We start from the raw sequence: 19,576 nt of genomic DNA, 5'->3' as shown, positions 1-19,576 counted from the left end.
CCCCATAGAGAAACATTGGCAGGGTAGTGCGGATGCACAGCAAAACACAGCGCTGAGCCAATCAAAAGCTCATATAACGCAGAAGCACTTCTTGTGGCTGTCTGCAAGACTAGAAGTCAACCCTGCAATGGAAAAAGTTTCTGTAAAAATGCAGTGTTTTACATTCCACGGTTATAAGTAGACTGCATCAAGACCACTTTACTGAGATGGATTGGTCTGGGTGACTTCAGTGGTTCTTTAAAGGAGAATGCTTGGAACATTTCCATGTATTTAGTTTCCAAACTTGGAATGTCCACATATGATGATGTATCATTTATAGCAGTTTAACAATATACAAACAGGAAATAAACATACAGTCATGGGAACTAAAAGGTAATTTACAATGTATCTTATTTGCACAGACTGTTTTCTAATCCAATAATCTTTCTGACTGTAGAATTGTTTGGAAATGGCTTTATAATCCTTCCCAGTTTGATGGGCAGCAACAATTGATTCTCTAAGATCATCACTGATGTCTTTCCTCCTTGGCATTGTGTTCTCACACACCTGAATGCTCCACACCAACAAACTGCAAAAACATCCTTTTATAGAGGTGGTCACACTTGCTGATGAGTAATTAATAGAGAGCTTCTGATTACCAGCAACTGTCTCCTACTTAGCCTATTTATTCCTATGGAAGCAGTAATCGTCACACATGGCTTCTCCATTCTGGCTTTATTTTTGATAAACCCATAGAATTCAAAGAGGGTGTACTTTCTTTTTCCCATGACTACCGGTATATATATATAATATATTGGAAACATTTTGTGAGGTGCAGTTCCACACTTTACATGAGACTATTTTAGTGACATTCATTTTCTAAAGGTTAGGCATGGACTGGTAAACTTTTTCTTCTTCGGATTACTGAAATAATGTTCAGTAATGATGGCACTCACAAAGCCAAGTTTCTGCTTTTAGACATTACATTCAGGGCCGTCTTTAATATTGACCGGACCCTGGGCAACTATTTGCTTTGGGCCCCTGGACCCTGGACCCTGCCCCCTGCCAGACATACTAACACACATACACAAAAGACATACAATGACAGACATACTGACATACACAGACAGACATACTGACACAAGCACAGACGGATACACTGACAGACAATAGAGAAATTCCAAAGCTCAAGGTGTTTGGAGAGGAGAGCGAAGGTCCAACTACAAAATCAAACTCGGCTGAGGGTGTGCCCACATGGGGTGTACTAAACTCCCCTGGTTGGTAAAGTAGAAAAAATAATAAATCTTTATTAGAAGAAATGAAGTCATACTGACAGGAATCCCTCTTGTATAAAGATACCCAAATCACTCCATTCGTCTAGGTAGTAATCAGCCGCTAAGTTTTTTTGAGTCCTGGAGTCAAAAAAAGGACTGAGTGGGCAACATATAAGGGGCCTAACCCCGAGCGGTAAATAATAGAGTGCCACAGTCCCTAATTAGATTCAGCTCACCCTTTGTATGCATTAAAAATGATTTTAAAAAGGTTTTACTTGATCAGTGCTGTTGCCTGCACCGCCTCTAGTAACAACATGGTGGAGGTGTTGCTTCTCTGGCTATCATCCACTCCAATATTCCTCAGAGCAGCATCGGGGATGATGTGTGCGGAAGCACTGAGCACGTCCATTCAAATGCTTCCCATAGGAAAACATTGAATTCAATGCATTCTGATAAGCTGCATTTGGTCACGTGACCGTGTTTCCCTCAAGTGAGGAACAGGAAGCGCCTCTAATGGCCGTCTACAAAACTGCAATGCTTTACATCGCAAGGTTAAAACTACAGGGCCACTGCACTCAGACCACTTGGCTTACTTTAGATGAAGTGCTTTAGGTGAATTAAGTGGTCAATTAATGCCCAGGAGCTAAATACACCATAACTGAAAATGATATTGGTGAGAATTTGTCAAAGTGTCACAAAGAATATGTTGTTTTTTTAAATTTATTTATTCAGTGTAATTTATTTTATTTGGCGAAGATCTGTTTTTTTCTGTTGCTTCTTTTACACCTTAAGTGGCATCAAATTAGCGACACAACAGAAAATGTTCTGCTTAACTTTCCCTTTTTGCTGAACTCAAATTTTGGCAGTCTTTTCTTAACTTTCCTGTGAAGATGGGGAAAAGCTGAACTATTTTTAGAACAATATGATAAATGCAAACAGATTAGAGACCAACAAGAAAGGACACTGTTCAGATCAGTTTGATAAATCTTTCGCTTTGATACAAGCAAGGGTGCAGATTGGGTTGGTGCAGGAACTGGTGAAAGAAAACCCCCCAAAAATGAATATATCGACAGCAATGTGTCAATGTAAAAAATTGAGTCTTTAAATGCAAATTAAAGAAATAGTCTAAGCACTATAACCACTACAACCTGCTGTAGTATGTATGGTGCCATGTGTGCCCTAGTGCTTAGTTCCCACTGGAAGAAGTCAAACCATTTTAGTACCGTTTGACAACTTACCTGGGTCCCCGAAGTTCATGCACCCCATCAAGTTTTTTCCTGAAGGAGAAGCTGGATGTCTCTAAAATAAAGCTCAGCTGTCACTTTTAGCCAATGAGCAATGTCCTGCAAAGCCCTGCTGGAGAGGAATGGATGTTGAGGATGCATCTGTAGATGCTCAAGAAGACAGAAGTAAATTGTCAAACTGTTCCAAAAAATGTATACACACCCCCAGGCCTAGTCAGTCTGTGCCTAATAATGTTCGTGCCTGCAGTTTGCCATGCTGGCAAACAACAATACCATTAAAGGTGCGCAATGGAGAGAAAAGCACATTCTCACAAGAGAAACTCTGCTACTTTATACTGCACTGTTTACACTTAGGGTTAAATAATACAGTGACTATTTCAGAAGAAATACGGCAGAGCTAAAAGCCATGTGCCAGGAGATCCATCAGCTCGTTCTGTTTATGCAGCTCTGAATGGCTTAGATTCTTAGAACCATTGTGTGAAGACCATTAGATAAGCTGAGTACCATCACTGGCCAACCGTGCATAATTACAGACGACTGATATCCCCACAATAATTCCCCTAATAAAAGAAAATAAATTTGATGACAAGTGATGACAATTATGGTCAAAACTCAGTTAATCACTGTTTGTTTACACTCATTCATTGGAAATAAGAAGTGAAAACTTTTCCCTGATACATCCCTGATCTGCAAACCATTTAATCATTAACATTATGGAGTCACCACATTTTCTCTATAAAACAAAGTGTACAAAACAAGCTGTTCTTTGGCTATTATTATTATTTTTATCAAGAATCATTGTAATGTTTTGTATGCCACATTTACTTCAAAATTATTGATAATAACTGACAATTGGTACATTTTTCTGTATTGTCAAGATAAAAACGTATAAGTGATTTGCACAAGTATGACTCATTATTGTTGATCTTGTGGTGGAATCTCGGTAAAAATAAATTTAGTAGGCCGAGATTACCACGTGGCATGTGTACGTGCATATGCTGACGTATCGATCAGTTGGTTGCACGAGGCAAGATACGATCAGTAGTGTACGGAGCATGTGCAAGAATACAGGATATAGTATTCCCCTCCTCCATTGTGCTGGACAGGCCATGCGGTCAAGCAGGAAGTTAATTCTTATTTGTATTGATTGGTCAAGAGAATGTGCGGGTGGAGCTTAATATGGGAGGAGTTATGTGCCTATATAAGGAGCCTGCACTATTGTCCGGGGCTCAGAACTTGCTGTATTTTGGTGACATTAGTCCCTCTGAGTCCCGATCGGTGAACAGAATAAAGAATCTCTTCCTTCCTGAAGAAACCTGTGTCCATCTCTCTGTGCTTGGCTTCCGTCAGTTTCTCCGGTATCAATCTATCTGTACATTGCCAGCACTTTATAAGTTAATGTAAAAGTGCTATTAACAATCATGGCCACCATCAGGGGTGCAATTGGTATTCTGTTAAGGTTCTCAGTCAAGCCATGGGGCACGCATAGGGCCCTGTAATGCTATACCTCTTCATAGAATAAAACTATTAGGAATATATTTTTGCATTTCTAATGCATACCTCTCAAAAGTCCATATTTAGGAGAGACAGTTCCTATTTTGGACCCTCTTTTCTAGAAGCTGTTGGTGTGTCTGAGTGTATAACAGTCGTCGACAACAATAATATTTAACAATAATATTCACAGTAATATGTCTTTCAAATGCAAAAAATGTGTTTAGAAATCAGTATGTGTCAATAGGATACATTGTTCTGATGCAAAATTACCTTTTTAGCTGGAGATATTACTAGTCATTCACCTAAATTCCTCAAAACAGCCATGCCACCTGGCCACATCCACTGTAACATCTTTAAAGAAACACTCTAGGGTCAGGAACACAAACATATAATCCTGACCCTATAGTGTGTAACCCACCATTTAGGTAGCTTGCCCCCTCTTAGACCTCTTATAAAAGGTAAAAACTCACCTTATTTCCAGCACCGTGCGGGTCTGCCGATGCTGGCCTCACCCCCGATCTGCTCTGTATTGTCATTGTATCTGAGTGTATAGCAGAGTTTTACAGTAATGCCCCTCCACAGGCCACACCCCCACTCTAAGTATAACAATTTTTATTATTTATACAGTGACAGCAATTTTTGCAGCTCTGTAAAATAGGTGGACTGGACCAAATACATACATGTATTTGCAACAAGATGAGCTGGATGCACAGGAACAGAGGCAGTTGAGTGTCCTGCTCAAACAAACTTACATTCTCGTAAGGTAATATGACACAAGGTGGGAGGTATCTTCTCGTACAGGAAAAGTAGATTGCTAGAATAGTTGACAAAATTTAGCCATTGTTTCAGTTGGGCTATTTTGGTCTAAAATGTGAAATTAACTTTAAATTTCACTTGGACTGCCTGACAATTCTCACTTTAGTGAATAGCCATGTTCTGTTTTTGCAAAGTGAACATAAAAATCTGCAAGTCTATTATTATTATTATAATTAATAATGAATCGAAGTATAACCATATACCTGAGAACTTCAAAATTGTCCCAGTGGATCTAGGTATCACGTTTCATGGCCCAGCCCTACAGGGCCATGTATTACTGACTGAACGTGGAGAGTATGTTTATTTCCATTCACTCCTGCAATAAGGGTTAATGTCTCTCTGCACAGATTAGCTCCAAATTGCACTTGCTGGATGCTCTATTACTTCCTGTCTTTCTAAAAAGGACAATTGGGACTCAATTTTACTGGTAACTCAATAAATGGACCATATTTATAGATACATTTAATCTTTAGGTTGACCGTACCTGTGATTTCTGCAAGGTTTCTGTGCGGTCATTTATTTGTGCGTGTTGGAGAATATTATTTAATTAAAAAAGATACAAAAATAAGTCCTTCGCTCAAACTCCCACTACTACAACAACAAAAAATAAAGAAAATAGTTACATGCAGGGGTGTATTTACCGTGAGGCTGACAAGGCATTTGCCTTGGGCAGCACTTTCTGGGGGATGGCAAAAAAAGCCGCCCCCAATTGCCCTGGCAGCGGCACTTTCAGGGCAGGCGGCGAGGGAGCACTGATAATCCTGGTCAGCTCCCTTGCGCGCACCGCAGTGATGCCGGAGCCGGAATATGACGTCACTCCGGCCTGGCATCACTACGTAGCGTGCGAGTTAGCTGAACAGAAGGATCGGTGCTCCCTCGCCGACTGCAGTGACCGGACGGCCACCCAACAGCCCCACTGGACCCCAGAAAAAACGAGAATCTAACCCAGCACTCCCAAAAGTAGGGAGGCTGGGGGGATTGAATTTTTTTTTTATTTTGTGTCTGTTAGTGAGTGTGTGTGTGTGTTTGTGTGTGTCTGTTAGGGAGTGTGTTACTATGTGTGTGTCTGTTAGTATGTGTGTGTGTCTGTTAGTGAGTGTGTTACTATCTGTGTGTCTATTAGTGTGTGTGTGTGTCTGTTAGTGAGGGTGTTAGTGTGTGTGTGTCTGTTAGAGAGTGTGTTAGTGTGTGGGCCGGCGCTACCTGTAAGGCGACCTAGGCAGCCACCTAGGGCGCACCTTAGCAGGGGGCGCCGGATCCCTGTGCCCGGAGTCCCCGCTGCGGCTCCTCATGATGCGCCACCTGAGCACTTTAGCAAGCCCCAGGCGGTGCAGCACTGCTGTAAGAGGGTGGCCGGGTTTGAGTGTCTGGCACTGAGTGAGCACTTCCCTTCAGTCCACCGGCGGCCGGGTACAGGAAACAGAGGTTCCTGTCCCGCGTTCCACGCCGCCCGGCCAAGCTACATAGGCAGGGAGGAGGGTAAGAACCAAGAGGGGAAAGAGGAGAGGGGAGGGGGGGTAAGAACCAAGAGGGGAAGGGGGGTGGAGGTAAGAACCATTAGGGGAGGGGGAGGAGTAAGGACCATTAGGGGAGGGGGAGGAGTAATGACCATTAGGGGAGGGGGGGAGTAAGGACCATTAGGGGAGGGGGGAGGAGTAGGACCATTAGGGGAGGGGAGGGGGGAGTAAGGACCACTAGGGGAGGGGGGAGTAAGGACCACTAGAGAAGGGGGGGTAAGGACCACTAGTGGAGGGGGGAGTAAGGACCATTAGGGAAAGGGGGGGAGTAAGGACCACTAGTGGAGGGGGGGTAAGGACCACGAGGGGAGGGGGGAGTAAGGACAACTAGGGGAGGGGGGGAGTAAGGACCACTAGGGCAGGGGAGGGGGGGGGAGTAAGGACCACTAAGGGGTTTGGGAGAGGGAGGACCACTAAGGGGGGGAAGGTCCACCAAAGAGGGGTAAGGAGGGAGGACCACTAAGGAGAGGGGAGGAGGGTAAGGACCACTAAGGGGGGGGAAGAGGGTAATGACCACTGGGGGGGGGGATTACCACTAAGTGGGTGGGGGTAGGAGGGGAAGGTCTACTAAGGGGTTTGGGAGAGGGAGGACCACTAACGGGTTTGGGAGGGGGAGGACCACTAAGGGGGAGAGGGGGGACTGCAGAGGGGGGGACCAAGGGGGGACTGCAGAGGGACAGGGGGCCAAGGGAGAGCACTAAGGAACAGAAGGGGAGAACATGGAGGGACAAGAGGGAAGGGGAAATCAATAATTGACAGGAGGGGAGAGCACTATGATTTAAAAAAAATAAAAATAAAGAGCTGCTCCCCTCTCAGTCCCTATCCTACCCTACAAACCCTCTATTTTACATTACACACATACATAATGCATCCCCACACACACACAGAAACATACAATGCATTCCAACTCACACACAGACACACCCGTGGCAACGCTCAGATCTCGCGAGAGTGAACTCTAGCCTGCAGGCTAGAGTTCACTTTCACCACTGGACCACCATGGAAGGATGGCAGAACGGCACCCCACCCCCAGGCAGAACGGCTACCCACCCCCAGGCAGAACGCCTCCCCCCCCCCCCCCTCCCAGGCTAACAAGGTAAGGTAAGAAGGGGGGGGGTATAACTTTTTTTTTTTATTAATAAAAAATATATATTTAAACTTAAATAAAAAATACATTCACACTCACACACGCAGCACCCCCAGACAAAACACAGCACCCAAACACACACAGCACCCAGGCATACACAGCACCCCCAGACACACACAGCACCCAGACACACACAGCACCCAAACACACACAGCAACCCCAGACACACACCGCACCCAGACACACAGCGCATCTAGACACACAGCGCACCCCCAGACACACAGTGCACCCCCAGACACACACAGCACCCAAACACACACAGCGCACCCCCAGACATACAGTGCACCCCCAGACACACACAGCACCCTCACTCACACACAGCACCCTCGCTCACATACACAGCACACTCCCACACATATACAGCACACACACACACATATATTTATAATATATAAAATAACCCTCAGTGAGTTAACAGACAAAGAAAATTAGAAACCTAGAATGTGACGGCAGATAAAAACACCCTCACACACAGCACCCCTCTTACATACACACACTACAGCACCCCTCACACTGCACCACTACACACATTACGCTCCAGATACACGCTAGATCCCTTACCCTATATGCACTCTTAATCCTCTACACACACACACACAAAATCTCCTATACACACTCTAGGTCCTTTACACAGTAGATCTCCTACACACACACACTGCACCACCTACACACACACAACATTCCTTGTCAGCAAACACATACAACATTCTCTAAACACACCCTCTCTACAACCCCATACACACACTACGTCACCTATACACACACTACAGCCCGTATGCACACACTCGCTACATCCCCTATAGCACTATGCCCCCTATACACACACTCTCTACAGCCCCAGCATATTACACCACAAACACAAATGAAATTGACCTATTTACACAATACCACACCACACTCTACACACACGCAATCCCACAAGCAAGCTCCAAACATATGCACCATACACTTTCCTGGCCCTTTTGTCCTCTGGTATCCCACTTGTGGAGACACCAGAGACAATTTAAAAGCAAACACAACGCAAACATGTTATTAAAATTGCTTGCGCTGCGCAGAACAAATTCAGGGCCTTTTTCTAATGCCAGAGCTCTTCAGCGGGGCTCTGCGCATTGAACTAACATGCTCACTTTGAGAGGGGGCGTGCTTGTCATTAGTGATGACAAAGCACACCCTCTCTGGCCCTGCCCCCTTCTTAGGGGGCCACTCTGATTGAAAAATGCCTGGGCCTAATTTTTTTCCCAGTCCGGCCATGGCGGTGCCTGAGTTTTGTCATGCCTATGGCAGCACAAAATCAGGATACACCACTGGTTACATGTGTATTATCCCAAATCCTTATGCACTTTTAAATAACTGGAAGTTAATAGTATCACAGTGGCCACTTGAGTGTAAGTTCACCTGCCATGTTACAATGCTGCCGCCCAACCCATGTCTTCCCTAATAAGGGTTAATAAGTATGAAGGGTTTTATAAAAAAAAATACACCTCTGTCTCATTTAAGACTTTTTTCCTGAAGCAGAAAGAAGCAAGGTGAATTGTTAGTGTAGGACTCACCCAGGAAGTTTGCCTTGATATGGCAGGTGAGCTTACGCTCAAGTGGCCACTGGAGTAATACTAAAAACCTCCAGTTATTTAAATGTGCATAGGGATAGTGCGCAAGTAACTATTTTCTTTGGGGTTTTTTTTTGTTGTAAATATTTAAAGAAGCCATCAATATGTATTAAGGAATTTCATTGCATGTTTTACATAACCGCTCCCTAAGTCCTCTGATATCTAACTGGTCATGAAAAATAATGCATGGTCCTTCAAAGATATTCATCTCCTTCATTAGTAATTCACTAATACGGATAATGTAAATGCAGAAGGGGGTGAGTTGGTTCCATACTTCCAAAACTCAACTACTCCCTTGATGACTGAAAATTAAAGCACTGTTCCATTATTCCATATGGTACAATGTCACATAGGCAACTATGTGAGGGGAAATAAAATATACATGTACAGTAGCCCAAAATATGTCTCAGCAAGCACTTCCTCTATATGACTTCACAAATGTCTACACTCCTTACTGAGATAAAGTTAGCAAATATTCAAACATTCTCCAGATCAAAGTAGCAAAGATAAAAATCTAAACCCTTTCATCTCCAGGTAAATAAGCTGGTTGTTTGTTACAGTAGCCAAGATTTTTTTTTTCTGAAAAATACGGTGATCTGTCTCAGACAGTCTCTTTTTTATTGGTAGTATTAGTCATCATATGTGCCCTTCCCATATCAAGGTGATATAAGGACAGAAAGAGTTAGTTTCTGTTAATACAAAATACAGTCTGGAGGACAAAACTGTCTTTAGCACATGCTAGCTTCACAGATCCAACGTATTCGAGAAGTTACCTAAAGTAACTGTGATGTTGACATATCCTCTAAGCTTGTGTAGTCATATCTAAATCAAGAATATTAAAATAACACAGTAATACCACTCACAAAAATAAAGCACAACAATTATTTATGCTAACTGAACTTTGGCTGCAAGGGTTCTTATACCTCTGGATTGGTCCACCAACGTGCTAAGCTGTTGGTCCACCAAATCTTTGACAAAGGAGGTCCCGGGTGTAGCTATAGGAGGCTTATAATGCAGGCAACCAACTGACAAAGTGAGAGAAATTATCTGAAGTAGCTTGACACGTTTTATCTAGTATGACTTCCTCAGGAGTTAATTATATCATTCACAACTGCCTTTCGGCATCCGTTTTATTTATGTCATTATTTGTTTCCATGAGTGTTTACTGTCTCTTTAGGTAACAGTGTGTGGCGAAACTGGGCATTGGAGAAGACTGATTGCCAGCCTCCTGCCCTGTGACTATGGCCCCATGCTGAAATACTTGATTTTCCCTTGCAAAGACCCAAAACCCGGGTCATTCGGTACTTTCCCTATGTGAGCAGTGTTACCCCAGATAGCTATGCCATGAAGCCCATTCGTATAACGAAAGACTATGTGAAAGACTTTGGCTCCATGGCAATTGAACTGTATGTATGTGATCTGAGCGCCATTCAGTAATAATGTGCGCTCAGATCTAAGCTATCTGGGGATATGTTGAATGTACCTGTTTTATGCGGTAGCTGCACAGTTATATATTTTTATGTATTTTATTGTATTTTGCTACCATGTGGCTAATGGAGTTTTGCCTCTGTCCTTGGAGATAATTGGATTACTTCCCAATTGTCTCCAGGATAGAAGACTCTGTGGAACTGGTTTGGGGCAGAAAAGCCATGCTTCATTTGGTCACAAAGGACGTTGATCTAACTTTTGACCCACTGGACCAATTTGTATGATTTTGACGTATGTTGGTATTTGGAGTATGCTGATTCTGAAAATGTAAGTTATGTGAATGTGATGCATACTTTTAAAGTTATGAATATTGTGTAAAACTGTGTATTTTCCTGCCTGTGATAATTATATTAACCCATTGTGTAAGGTAATTGTATCACAGGCAGAGGGGAGGATTTTGTGTGGGAGTGTCTGAGTGTATTGTACATGTTTATTGGTTGTTCTTCAAAACCCTGTGGGCAGTACTATGTTTGTAGAATGTGAATAAAAGAGGCTGTATGGGCCAGTACAGTCAGTTCTACTTCACCCTCAATTTGGAGTGCCGTCTCTTATTGGGGGAAGCTGCTACAAGGGATTGCTATGCTTGTCATACTACCTTGTAAGAGCTTGTTCCTGCATTGCACTCTGGAGGAGTCTACGGTGGTTATGGTGTCTGCTGCAGTGCTTGGAGTCCTCAGGATGCGCTAGGAGCATCCTTCAACGGAGGTACCTAGTTGGGGTGCCAGGTAATCCGTTACACAGTGCACTTAATTTCATGCACTGGCACTTTAGGTGATTTAATATTTTTGCATCTTATTACAACATTTTGAGCCAGAGACACTTTTTTTGTTTTGATATTTGCACTTTGGTTAGAATCGAGAGATTTACATTTCCGCAAATAATATGACAAGAAATATATACCATTTGTTAGAAAGAGTTACTTACAGGAAGATGTATGAAAATTATATATAATTTCCAACAATGTTTTTTCTGACTGTTAAGCCACTATTTTCACCCAGGCCACTTCAGCTCAATGAAGTGGTCTGGGTGCCAGGTCCCTCTAGTGTTAACCCTGCAGCTGAAAACAAAACATTTCATTGAGGGTTAATCCAGCCTCTAGTGGCTGTCTCACTGACAGCCGCTAGAGGCGCTTCCGCGCTTCTCACTGTGAAAATCACAATGAGAAGATGCTGGACGTCCATAGGAAAGCATTGAGAAATGTTTTCCTATGGGCGGTTTGAATGCACACGCAGGTCTTGCCGCGCATGCGCATTCAGCGCTGACGTCGGCAGATGGAGGAGACTACCTTCAGGTAAGTGGCTGAAGGGATTTTAACCCCTTCAGCCCAGCAGGAGTGGGACCCTGAGAGTGGGGGAGGAGGGGGGGGACCTAAAGATTCTATAGTGCCAGGAAAACAAGTTTGGTTTCCTGGCACTATAGTGGTCCTTTAATTTGGTTCTCAATTCATGCTTTGCTTTTCATTGACTAGAACCCCAACCAAATTCAAGTACAATCATGTGTTTACTATCTTTACCTGGCTGCTTTATCCCTGGGGAGAAATGCATCCACTCTATGTCCAATGGGTAGGTGTCCGACAATATGGACTGGGTGATTTGCATCTGATTGACTTAGCACATGACCATGAAGATAGTTGGATGATGGGCAGATGCAGAAAATTAATAGCAGGATTATCTTTTCCATTATATTGTTCTACTAAACGATAATGCACTTCAAATTTACCCTAGAATTAAAACAAACATAAAAAATATTATTACCAGTAGCAATAGGTTTAGAGATTAACATGGCAATGCTTAAATTCAGAAAATAAAAGGCTTTTATATTAAACCACCCACACATCATTAGTGCTACTTAAACAAGTAAAGCAAAATGCACAAGTAAATTAAAACATTGCATCATATGTAGACATAAAATCTTATCAAATACAAATTTAGAATTAATTTTGAATACGTTAGTGGATAATTCTAACAATATTGGTTCCCATGGCGATTGCTCTTTATTTAGCACTTTGTCTTAGAATAGCACCTGTTTTTGCCTTGATGAATTTCTCTCTTTATCTTTTAAGTGAAAACTTATTTCTTTGATGATGAAAGATTATGCAGAATATTTTTGCATCATAAAAAAAATCCTAAAAACAGTAACATTATTTATTGAAGCCTTCCAAACCTTCCAAACCTTCCAAAAGACCTTTATCCTCTTCTACATACCTTCCATCTTTTTTTTTTTTTTTTTTTATCTAACTAGTCCTTGTTTTACTTTCCTTTTCTCATTTATGTATCTAAAAAAATGTTTTGTCCCCCTTTTTTTTACTCTCTGTGCTATTAACCCTTATGGCAGTATAAAGAGAGAACAGAAGGGGACCATGAACAGATCCTTGGAGGACTCCAACCGAGACAGGGCAAGAGGAGGATTTGTCATTGCAAAAGGAGACACTGAATGAACGTTGAGAGAGATTGGAGGAGAACCACAAGAGGACAGTGTCACAGAGACCAAGGGATTGAAGAGTTTGGAGAAGGAGGACATGCTCAACAGTGTCAAAGGCATCAGAGAGGTCAAGACAAATTAGGATGGAGTAGTGGTCTTTGGATATAGTTGTGATTAGGTAATTTGTAACTTTAATAAGAGCAGTCTCAGTTGAGTGAAGGGAGCAGAAGCCATATTGAAGAGGATCGAGGAGGAAGTTGGAATTTAGGAAGTTAGTCATACGAGTAAAGACCAGTCTTTCTAGAAGCTTTGAGGAAAAAGGAAGCAGGGATATGGGACGATAGTTGGAAGGGGAAGACGGGTCTCGGGATGGCTTTTTTTTTAGGATGGGTATGACAGTAGCATGCTTAAGGGGAACAGGGACAACACCAGATGAAATAGAGCAGTTGAGGATGTGTTTTAAGGATGGTACAATACAAGGGGAGAGAGATCTGATAAGCTGGGAAGGTACTGGATCAAGCGGACAGGTTGTGGGACGAGAGGAGAGAAGAAGCAAAGCTACCTCCTGCTCTGTAGCTGGAGTGAAGGCCTGCGGTAAGGGTAGCATTATGGGAGGAAATAGCCAGAGAGGGACAGGAGAAGGTGGGGATGGATGGAATGGAGATCAGCTAAGAGTTGCTGGAGGTCAAGAGAATTCAGGTCCCTTCTGAGTTGAAGAGGGTTAGGGTGAGGCTGTTGAGTGAGGGGTCTTTCAAGAACAAATGATAAGAGGTTGTGACCTGAGAGAGGAAATGGAGTGTTGTGGAGCTTAGAGATAGTGCATGCATTGAAAAAAATAAGATTGAGGGTATTGCCAGCTACATGTGTAGGAGTATTACTTCACTGTGATAGGCCAAGTGAGGAGGTAATAGAAAGGAGTTTGGAAGCTACTAAGGTCATGGATGGGTTAATAGGAATGTTGAAATCCCTGAGAATTAGGGAAGGAATATTACTTGAGAGGAAGTAGGGAAGCCGAGCAGAAAAATGGTCAAGGAACAGACTAGGGGAACCACAGGGACAATAGATAACAGCTATATTAGCAGAGATGGATTTGAACAGACAAATTGAGTGAATTTCAAAGCTAGAGAAAGATAGGAAAGGTGGGGGTGGGCAGAGTTTTTAAAGGAGCAGTGGGGTGAAAGCAGAAATCCTACACCGTCACCTTTACTCTCAGCCTGTCTTGGGTTGTGGGTAAAGTAATTCCTGTTCAAAGTCGAGTTTACATACCTGCCACCATTGTGAGGTAAGAGATCTAAACATGTCGGCTTGCTCTAAGGTAGCAAGTCGCCAGTGATGTAACGCTCATCAATGACCATGCCCATAATGGGTGGTCCTGCTTAGAAATGGGGAAGGCCAGCTCAATGAAAGGTTCCTAGAAGCAGGACACCAGGAAACATAATCAGGATGGCGGGACAGGACCCTGTAATAAGGACTGTAATGAGGCCTGGGTTTACGTATGGATACGTATTTTATCCCCAAGAGCAATTCCACTCTCCACATAGGAACTGAGAGCAGCCATATTAAAGTTATCAATTTACACTCAGCTCTTTTTATGGTTGAGTAAACAGTGCTATAAGTTTAAACCTGTGCAGAAAGTATTGGCAAAGCCGCAGTCCATGCATGCGCTGTCTTCAAGAATGAAAGACAGTATTAGTCACATGCACAACTTCAACAAAATTGATATATAGGAAGTTTTAACTAAGAATTCTGGTTGTCTAATGGCCAGCCTGATTTCTCTCAAGGCTCAGACTTGGTGCAGGGTACTCTGTTTAGTGCTTTAATTCCAGGACTGATATTGCTGTATTGAAAAGCCCATGAAAGCTATAACACATTATACATCAGGATTGGGAGCGCACATTACTCTGAAATAATTCAGATTCCCACACCACAGTAGTTGTGAAATATGTCAAAGTGTTCTGTTTTTTTGCATCTGTAATTAATTTTGGGTGGAGATATGCCCAGAATAGTCGAAGGACTGGGAAGCATGTCTGGAAAACACATACATGTGTGTTTTCCTTTTAAAACCCACAGCTATTTTTTCACTGTACAAAATCCACACTATGAGAATAACTTGAAAAGTTTAACAGTGCCTGTTCAGGATACTTAGGGGTTTATTCAGTAAACACCCAACTGAAGTACATTGAAAACAGATTTGCATATTTTAGGCTAAAATCCCTGATTTGGATAAATGATCCAACTCAGCTACAGTAACTGATTGGTTATCTAATCATATTTTGTATAATTAGTTTTTCCACAAACCTTTAATTTCTTTGATTACTAAAGTGTGGAGTTTGTGGGCTGCCAACAAAATTCTCCAATACGATTAACTTGCGTTTTGCAAAATATTTTACTATTCCAAAAATGGGTTGATTCTCAGAATGTATTAATTAACTTGGATATTGTTGGGACGAATGCCACTAGAATGCTAGTTTTAAGGGTGATAGAAAAACTGGAAGAGAAACCCCCACCCAGATCTGTTGAATTGTTGGGGAGTAGCTCCAATGGCCTAACATGTGCAAACCAATTGTTAAATCACTATTTTCATGGATAAATCCCTTGATCTTAACAAATGAAATTGACCATTATTATACAAAGCTATTTAGTCTTTCAAGGACAATATTACCCACCAGAAATTGCATATAAGAAAGAGACATGCGAAAAAAGAAAAAAAACATTAAAGGATCACTATAGGGTCAGGAACACAAACATGTATTCTAAAACCACCATCTAGCCCCCCTGGACTCCTCATGCCTCCATAAATATAGCAACATCTTACTGTATTCAAGCTTGAAGCTGTAGATCTGCATGCTGACATCATCAGAAGTGGTAGCCTGATCCAATCACAATGCTTCCCCATAGGATTGGCTGAGACTAACAAAGAGGCAGATCAGGGGCAGAGCCAGCATGATTCAAACACAGCCCTGGCCAATCAGCATCTCCTCATAGAGATGAATTGAATCAATGAATCTCTATGAGGAAAGTTCAGTGTCTGCATGCAGAGGGAGGAGATACTGAATGTTTGGATGCATTTTAGGCAGCCATGACCCAGGAAGGATCTCTAACAGCCATCTGAGGAGTGGCCAGTGAAGTTATCACTAGGATGTAATGTAAACACTGCATTTTCTCTGAAAACACAGTGTTTACAGCAAAAAGCCTGAAGGTAATGATTTTACTCACCATAACAAATTCAATAAGCTGTAGTTGTTCTGGTGACTATAGTGTCCCTTTAAAATTGTTCAAATGCTATGAAAAGGCTTATATTTCAGTTGGAAAACCTCTTACATGTTCTGAATATGGAGACACATAAACAGTTGCCATGGTAGGCACATGATAAAAAAGAGGCCCATACTGTGGGTCCGCAGAGTGACAAAAGCCTCTCGATAAGATTTTGCAATCTTGTGTATATTGTTCCCATGTCTTTCAGGCCAGAGTGTACTTATGTGATATAATTGTTAAGAAATTAAGGTGTGACAGAAGGCAACTTGCCAATTCCCAGCTCCACCCATGAGCCATGCCGCCACCAGTGGCTCTGTCAGAGCTTGCAAAGAGTGCTAACAGTGTTTACATCTTGGATTAACCTACCCCAGTTATTGCAGAGCAATATAACATTACTACTTGTTCAATGGACCCATGACATTCTTACATGTATCCTCAATATTAGTACTGGCATTTATGACGCACCAACATATTTTACAGTGCTGTACAATTGGGGGGGGAAATAGTACAATATACACATACCCACATCAAAGATAATGAGGGCCCTGTCTGCGAGCTGAGATCTACCCAGTATTCAAATGGCTCATGGACATTAATAAAATAAAATGTATTAATGGCCAGTAGCCTCGGTTGTAGCATGACCAAAAATATAGATGCTCAAACTAATAGTGTAGTTGAGTGAATACCATTTTGTACTAGTTGACTGGCCAGAAACTCACTAATTTAAACTCATTAAATCCTCTGTTAACTTAGTGGAAAATTACAAAGTTTGAGGATTATTCACTATTATTATTATTGCCATTTATATAGCGCCAACAGATTCCGTAGCGCTTTACAATATTATGAGAGGGGGGATTTAACTATAAATAGGACAATTACAAGAAAACTTACAGGAATGATAGGTTGAAGAGTGCCCTGCTCAAACAAGCTTACAATCTATAGGAGGTGGGGTGTAAAATACAATAGGACACTAAAGTGAGAATTGTCAGGAATTCAAAGTGAATTTCAAATTTAAGGTCAAAATAGTTGAACTAGACACATTTTCCAAGTCAGGCGTGCTTCCATTTGAGCTATTTTAGCCTTAAATTAGAAATTCACTTTGAATAACACTTTTAGTGTTACCTTGACGTAATAGAGAGCTGTGAACTGTGTTCCTTTATAAATTTAGCTAAGTCATGGCGTGTGTGAGCGTGTAGGAAATTGCATTGTTAGATATAATTTTGTTTATCTGCTTGCCCTTTACCAACAGGGCCATGGTTTCATTTTTTTTACCACAGGCAAAGGCAGGGATTGTTTATTAAAGGTTAAAGGCGTCACTACAAAATGTCCTTATGTTATAAAGTTCCTCTTTAGAAAAAAAGGTTCTCAAATTCATTGTTGCTAAGACATTATACAGCTTTATACAGATACAATCATAATCAAAATCCCTTTTATCTTCAAAGCACATTAAAATGTTTAAATCCAGCTGGCCACACACATGGTGTAATGAATTGTACAGTACTTTGAATTTAATCCAAAAACGTTTACAATTTCAGGTATTCCCTCAAGTCAGGTAATTTACATATTATGAAAATATTTTTGGCATGTGTGCTGTCTTTTGAAATCTGATATACAGCCTGAATTAAAGTCATGTAGAATTTTTCACATACATTTAAGGAGAATGATTGATTGAGAATTTAGAGAGAATTTATCTAAAACGTTGCATTGTTGCTGACTAATTATTGGATGAGTTTTATGCCTTATTATACTTGAGAATTACTATCTAGAATACCCCAAAACTCTCCAAATAATAACCGCTTACTAGTCTGTCCCTTGGTATTTATTTCCCAATACCATCATAGTCAAATTTTGTTAAGGGTCAAGGTTATTCTTAGATTGTGTGCAGGACCCTCTTAACCCCTAGTTTCTGTCAAAATAACTTTGTATGGTAATACTATTTTTTTATCTCCCCAATGTAGTATTGCAAAGTGTTATGTAATATGCTGATACTATATAACTTAAATAATATTAATTCACTTAAAATAGAAATCATCAGGAAATTATAGTTTTCCAGTTCAGTTATTTGACTTAAAATTTGAAATGTCCTTGTCAGTTGTCCACAATACATACACTGATCAGTCACAACATTAAATCCACCTAATTTCTTGTAGGTCCTCTTGTGCTGCCGAAACTGGTGTGATGCGTCTGAACGTGTCCTGTGGTATCTGGCACCAAGACGATAGAAGCAGATCCTTTAAGTCCAAGACAGTATCTGCTGGAAGGTGGGACCTCTATAGATCAGATTTGTTCTAACACACCCCAGAGATCAATCAGATTGAGGAATTTGGAGGCCAAGGTAACAGCTTGAACTCTTTGTCATGTTCTTCAAACCATTTCTGAACAATTTAGGCAGTGTGACAGGATGCAGAACATAGTCAATAGTATAACATTACCTTTTTCCCATAGTTCATCAACACAATTGCACCCAGCCTCCATTTGATCTAAAGAAAATAACTCCTCAGACCAGGCAACCTGCTTCCATTACTTCATTGTCAAGTTCTGATTCTCACGTCCCCACTGAAAACACTTTTGGAGGTGGCAAGGATCATCATCTGCAATCTGACCTGATCTAGGGCTATGTAGACCGATACACAGAAAATTGTGATGCACTGTGTGCTCTGTCACCTTTCTATCATGGCCAAAATATTTTTTTTCAGCTATCTGAGCTACAGAGGCTCTTCTTTGTGATTAGACCAGGTGGGCTAGCCTTCGCTCCTCACATTCATCAATGTGCCTTGGGCACCCATGATGCTGATGCCAGTTCACTGGTTGTCTTTCCTTGCACCACTTTTGGTAGGTACTAACCACTACATACCGGAAACACCCCACAAGACTTACTGTTTTAGAGTTGCTCTGACCCAGTGATCTAGCCATCACTATTTGACCCTTGTCAAAATCACTCAGAACTTTCACTTGTCCATTTTTCCTGCTTCCAACACATGAACTTCATGAACTGACTGATCACTTGCTGCCTTGTATATCCCAACTGCGACAGGTTCCATTGTAATGATATAATCAATGTTATTCATTTCACCCGTCAATGATTTTATTGATGTGGTTGATGAGGGTTTTTTTAACAAACCACTGAGTATAAATGCACTATAGTTAGCAGTAAAACAGCCAGATGATAACTGAATGAAAAAAAGATATTCCAAAATAGTTAAATTGGAAAATTCTGTTGTCAGCCCACTCTTACATAGTGAGCTAAAGGGTTTATTCACTAAAGAGCGTACCTGTCAAGATGGCAGGTCTGATATCAGAAGAGGAAGGGGCAGTGACATTAGATAGGTATATT

At 41.6% G+C, this 19,576-nt stretch overlaps 1 protein-coding gene across 4 annotated transcripts in view; it reads right to left on the bottom strand.

Annotated features, from left to right (window-relative positions):
• Positions 1-19,576, bottom strand: part of LOC134600992 (protein NDNF-like) — a 35,844-nt gene that overhangs the window by 9,278 nt on the left and 6,990 nt on the right. For all 4 annotated transcript variants that reach the window (XM_063445400.1, XM_063445398.1, XM_063445399.1 and 1 more), the window contains one exon: positions 12,080-12,286. In XM_063445400.1, coding sequence (XP_063301470.1) covers positions 12,080-12,246 — 167 coding nt within the window. In that variant the 5' untranslated portion in view covers positions 12,247-12,286. The remainder of the gene's footprint in view (positions 1-12,079; positions 12,287-19,576) is intronic.

Source organism: Pelobates fuscus, chromosome 3 (genome assembly GCF_036172605.1).
Source record: "Pelobates fuscus isolate aPelFus1 chromosome 3, aPelFus1.pri, whole genome shotgun sequence".
NCBI classification, from domain to species: Eukaryota; Metazoa; Chordata; class Amphibia; order Anura; family Pelobatidae; genus Pelobates; species Pelobates fuscus.
Note: the sequence above shows the minus strand (reverse complement) of the source record. Positions and strands in the feature narration are given on the sequence as shown.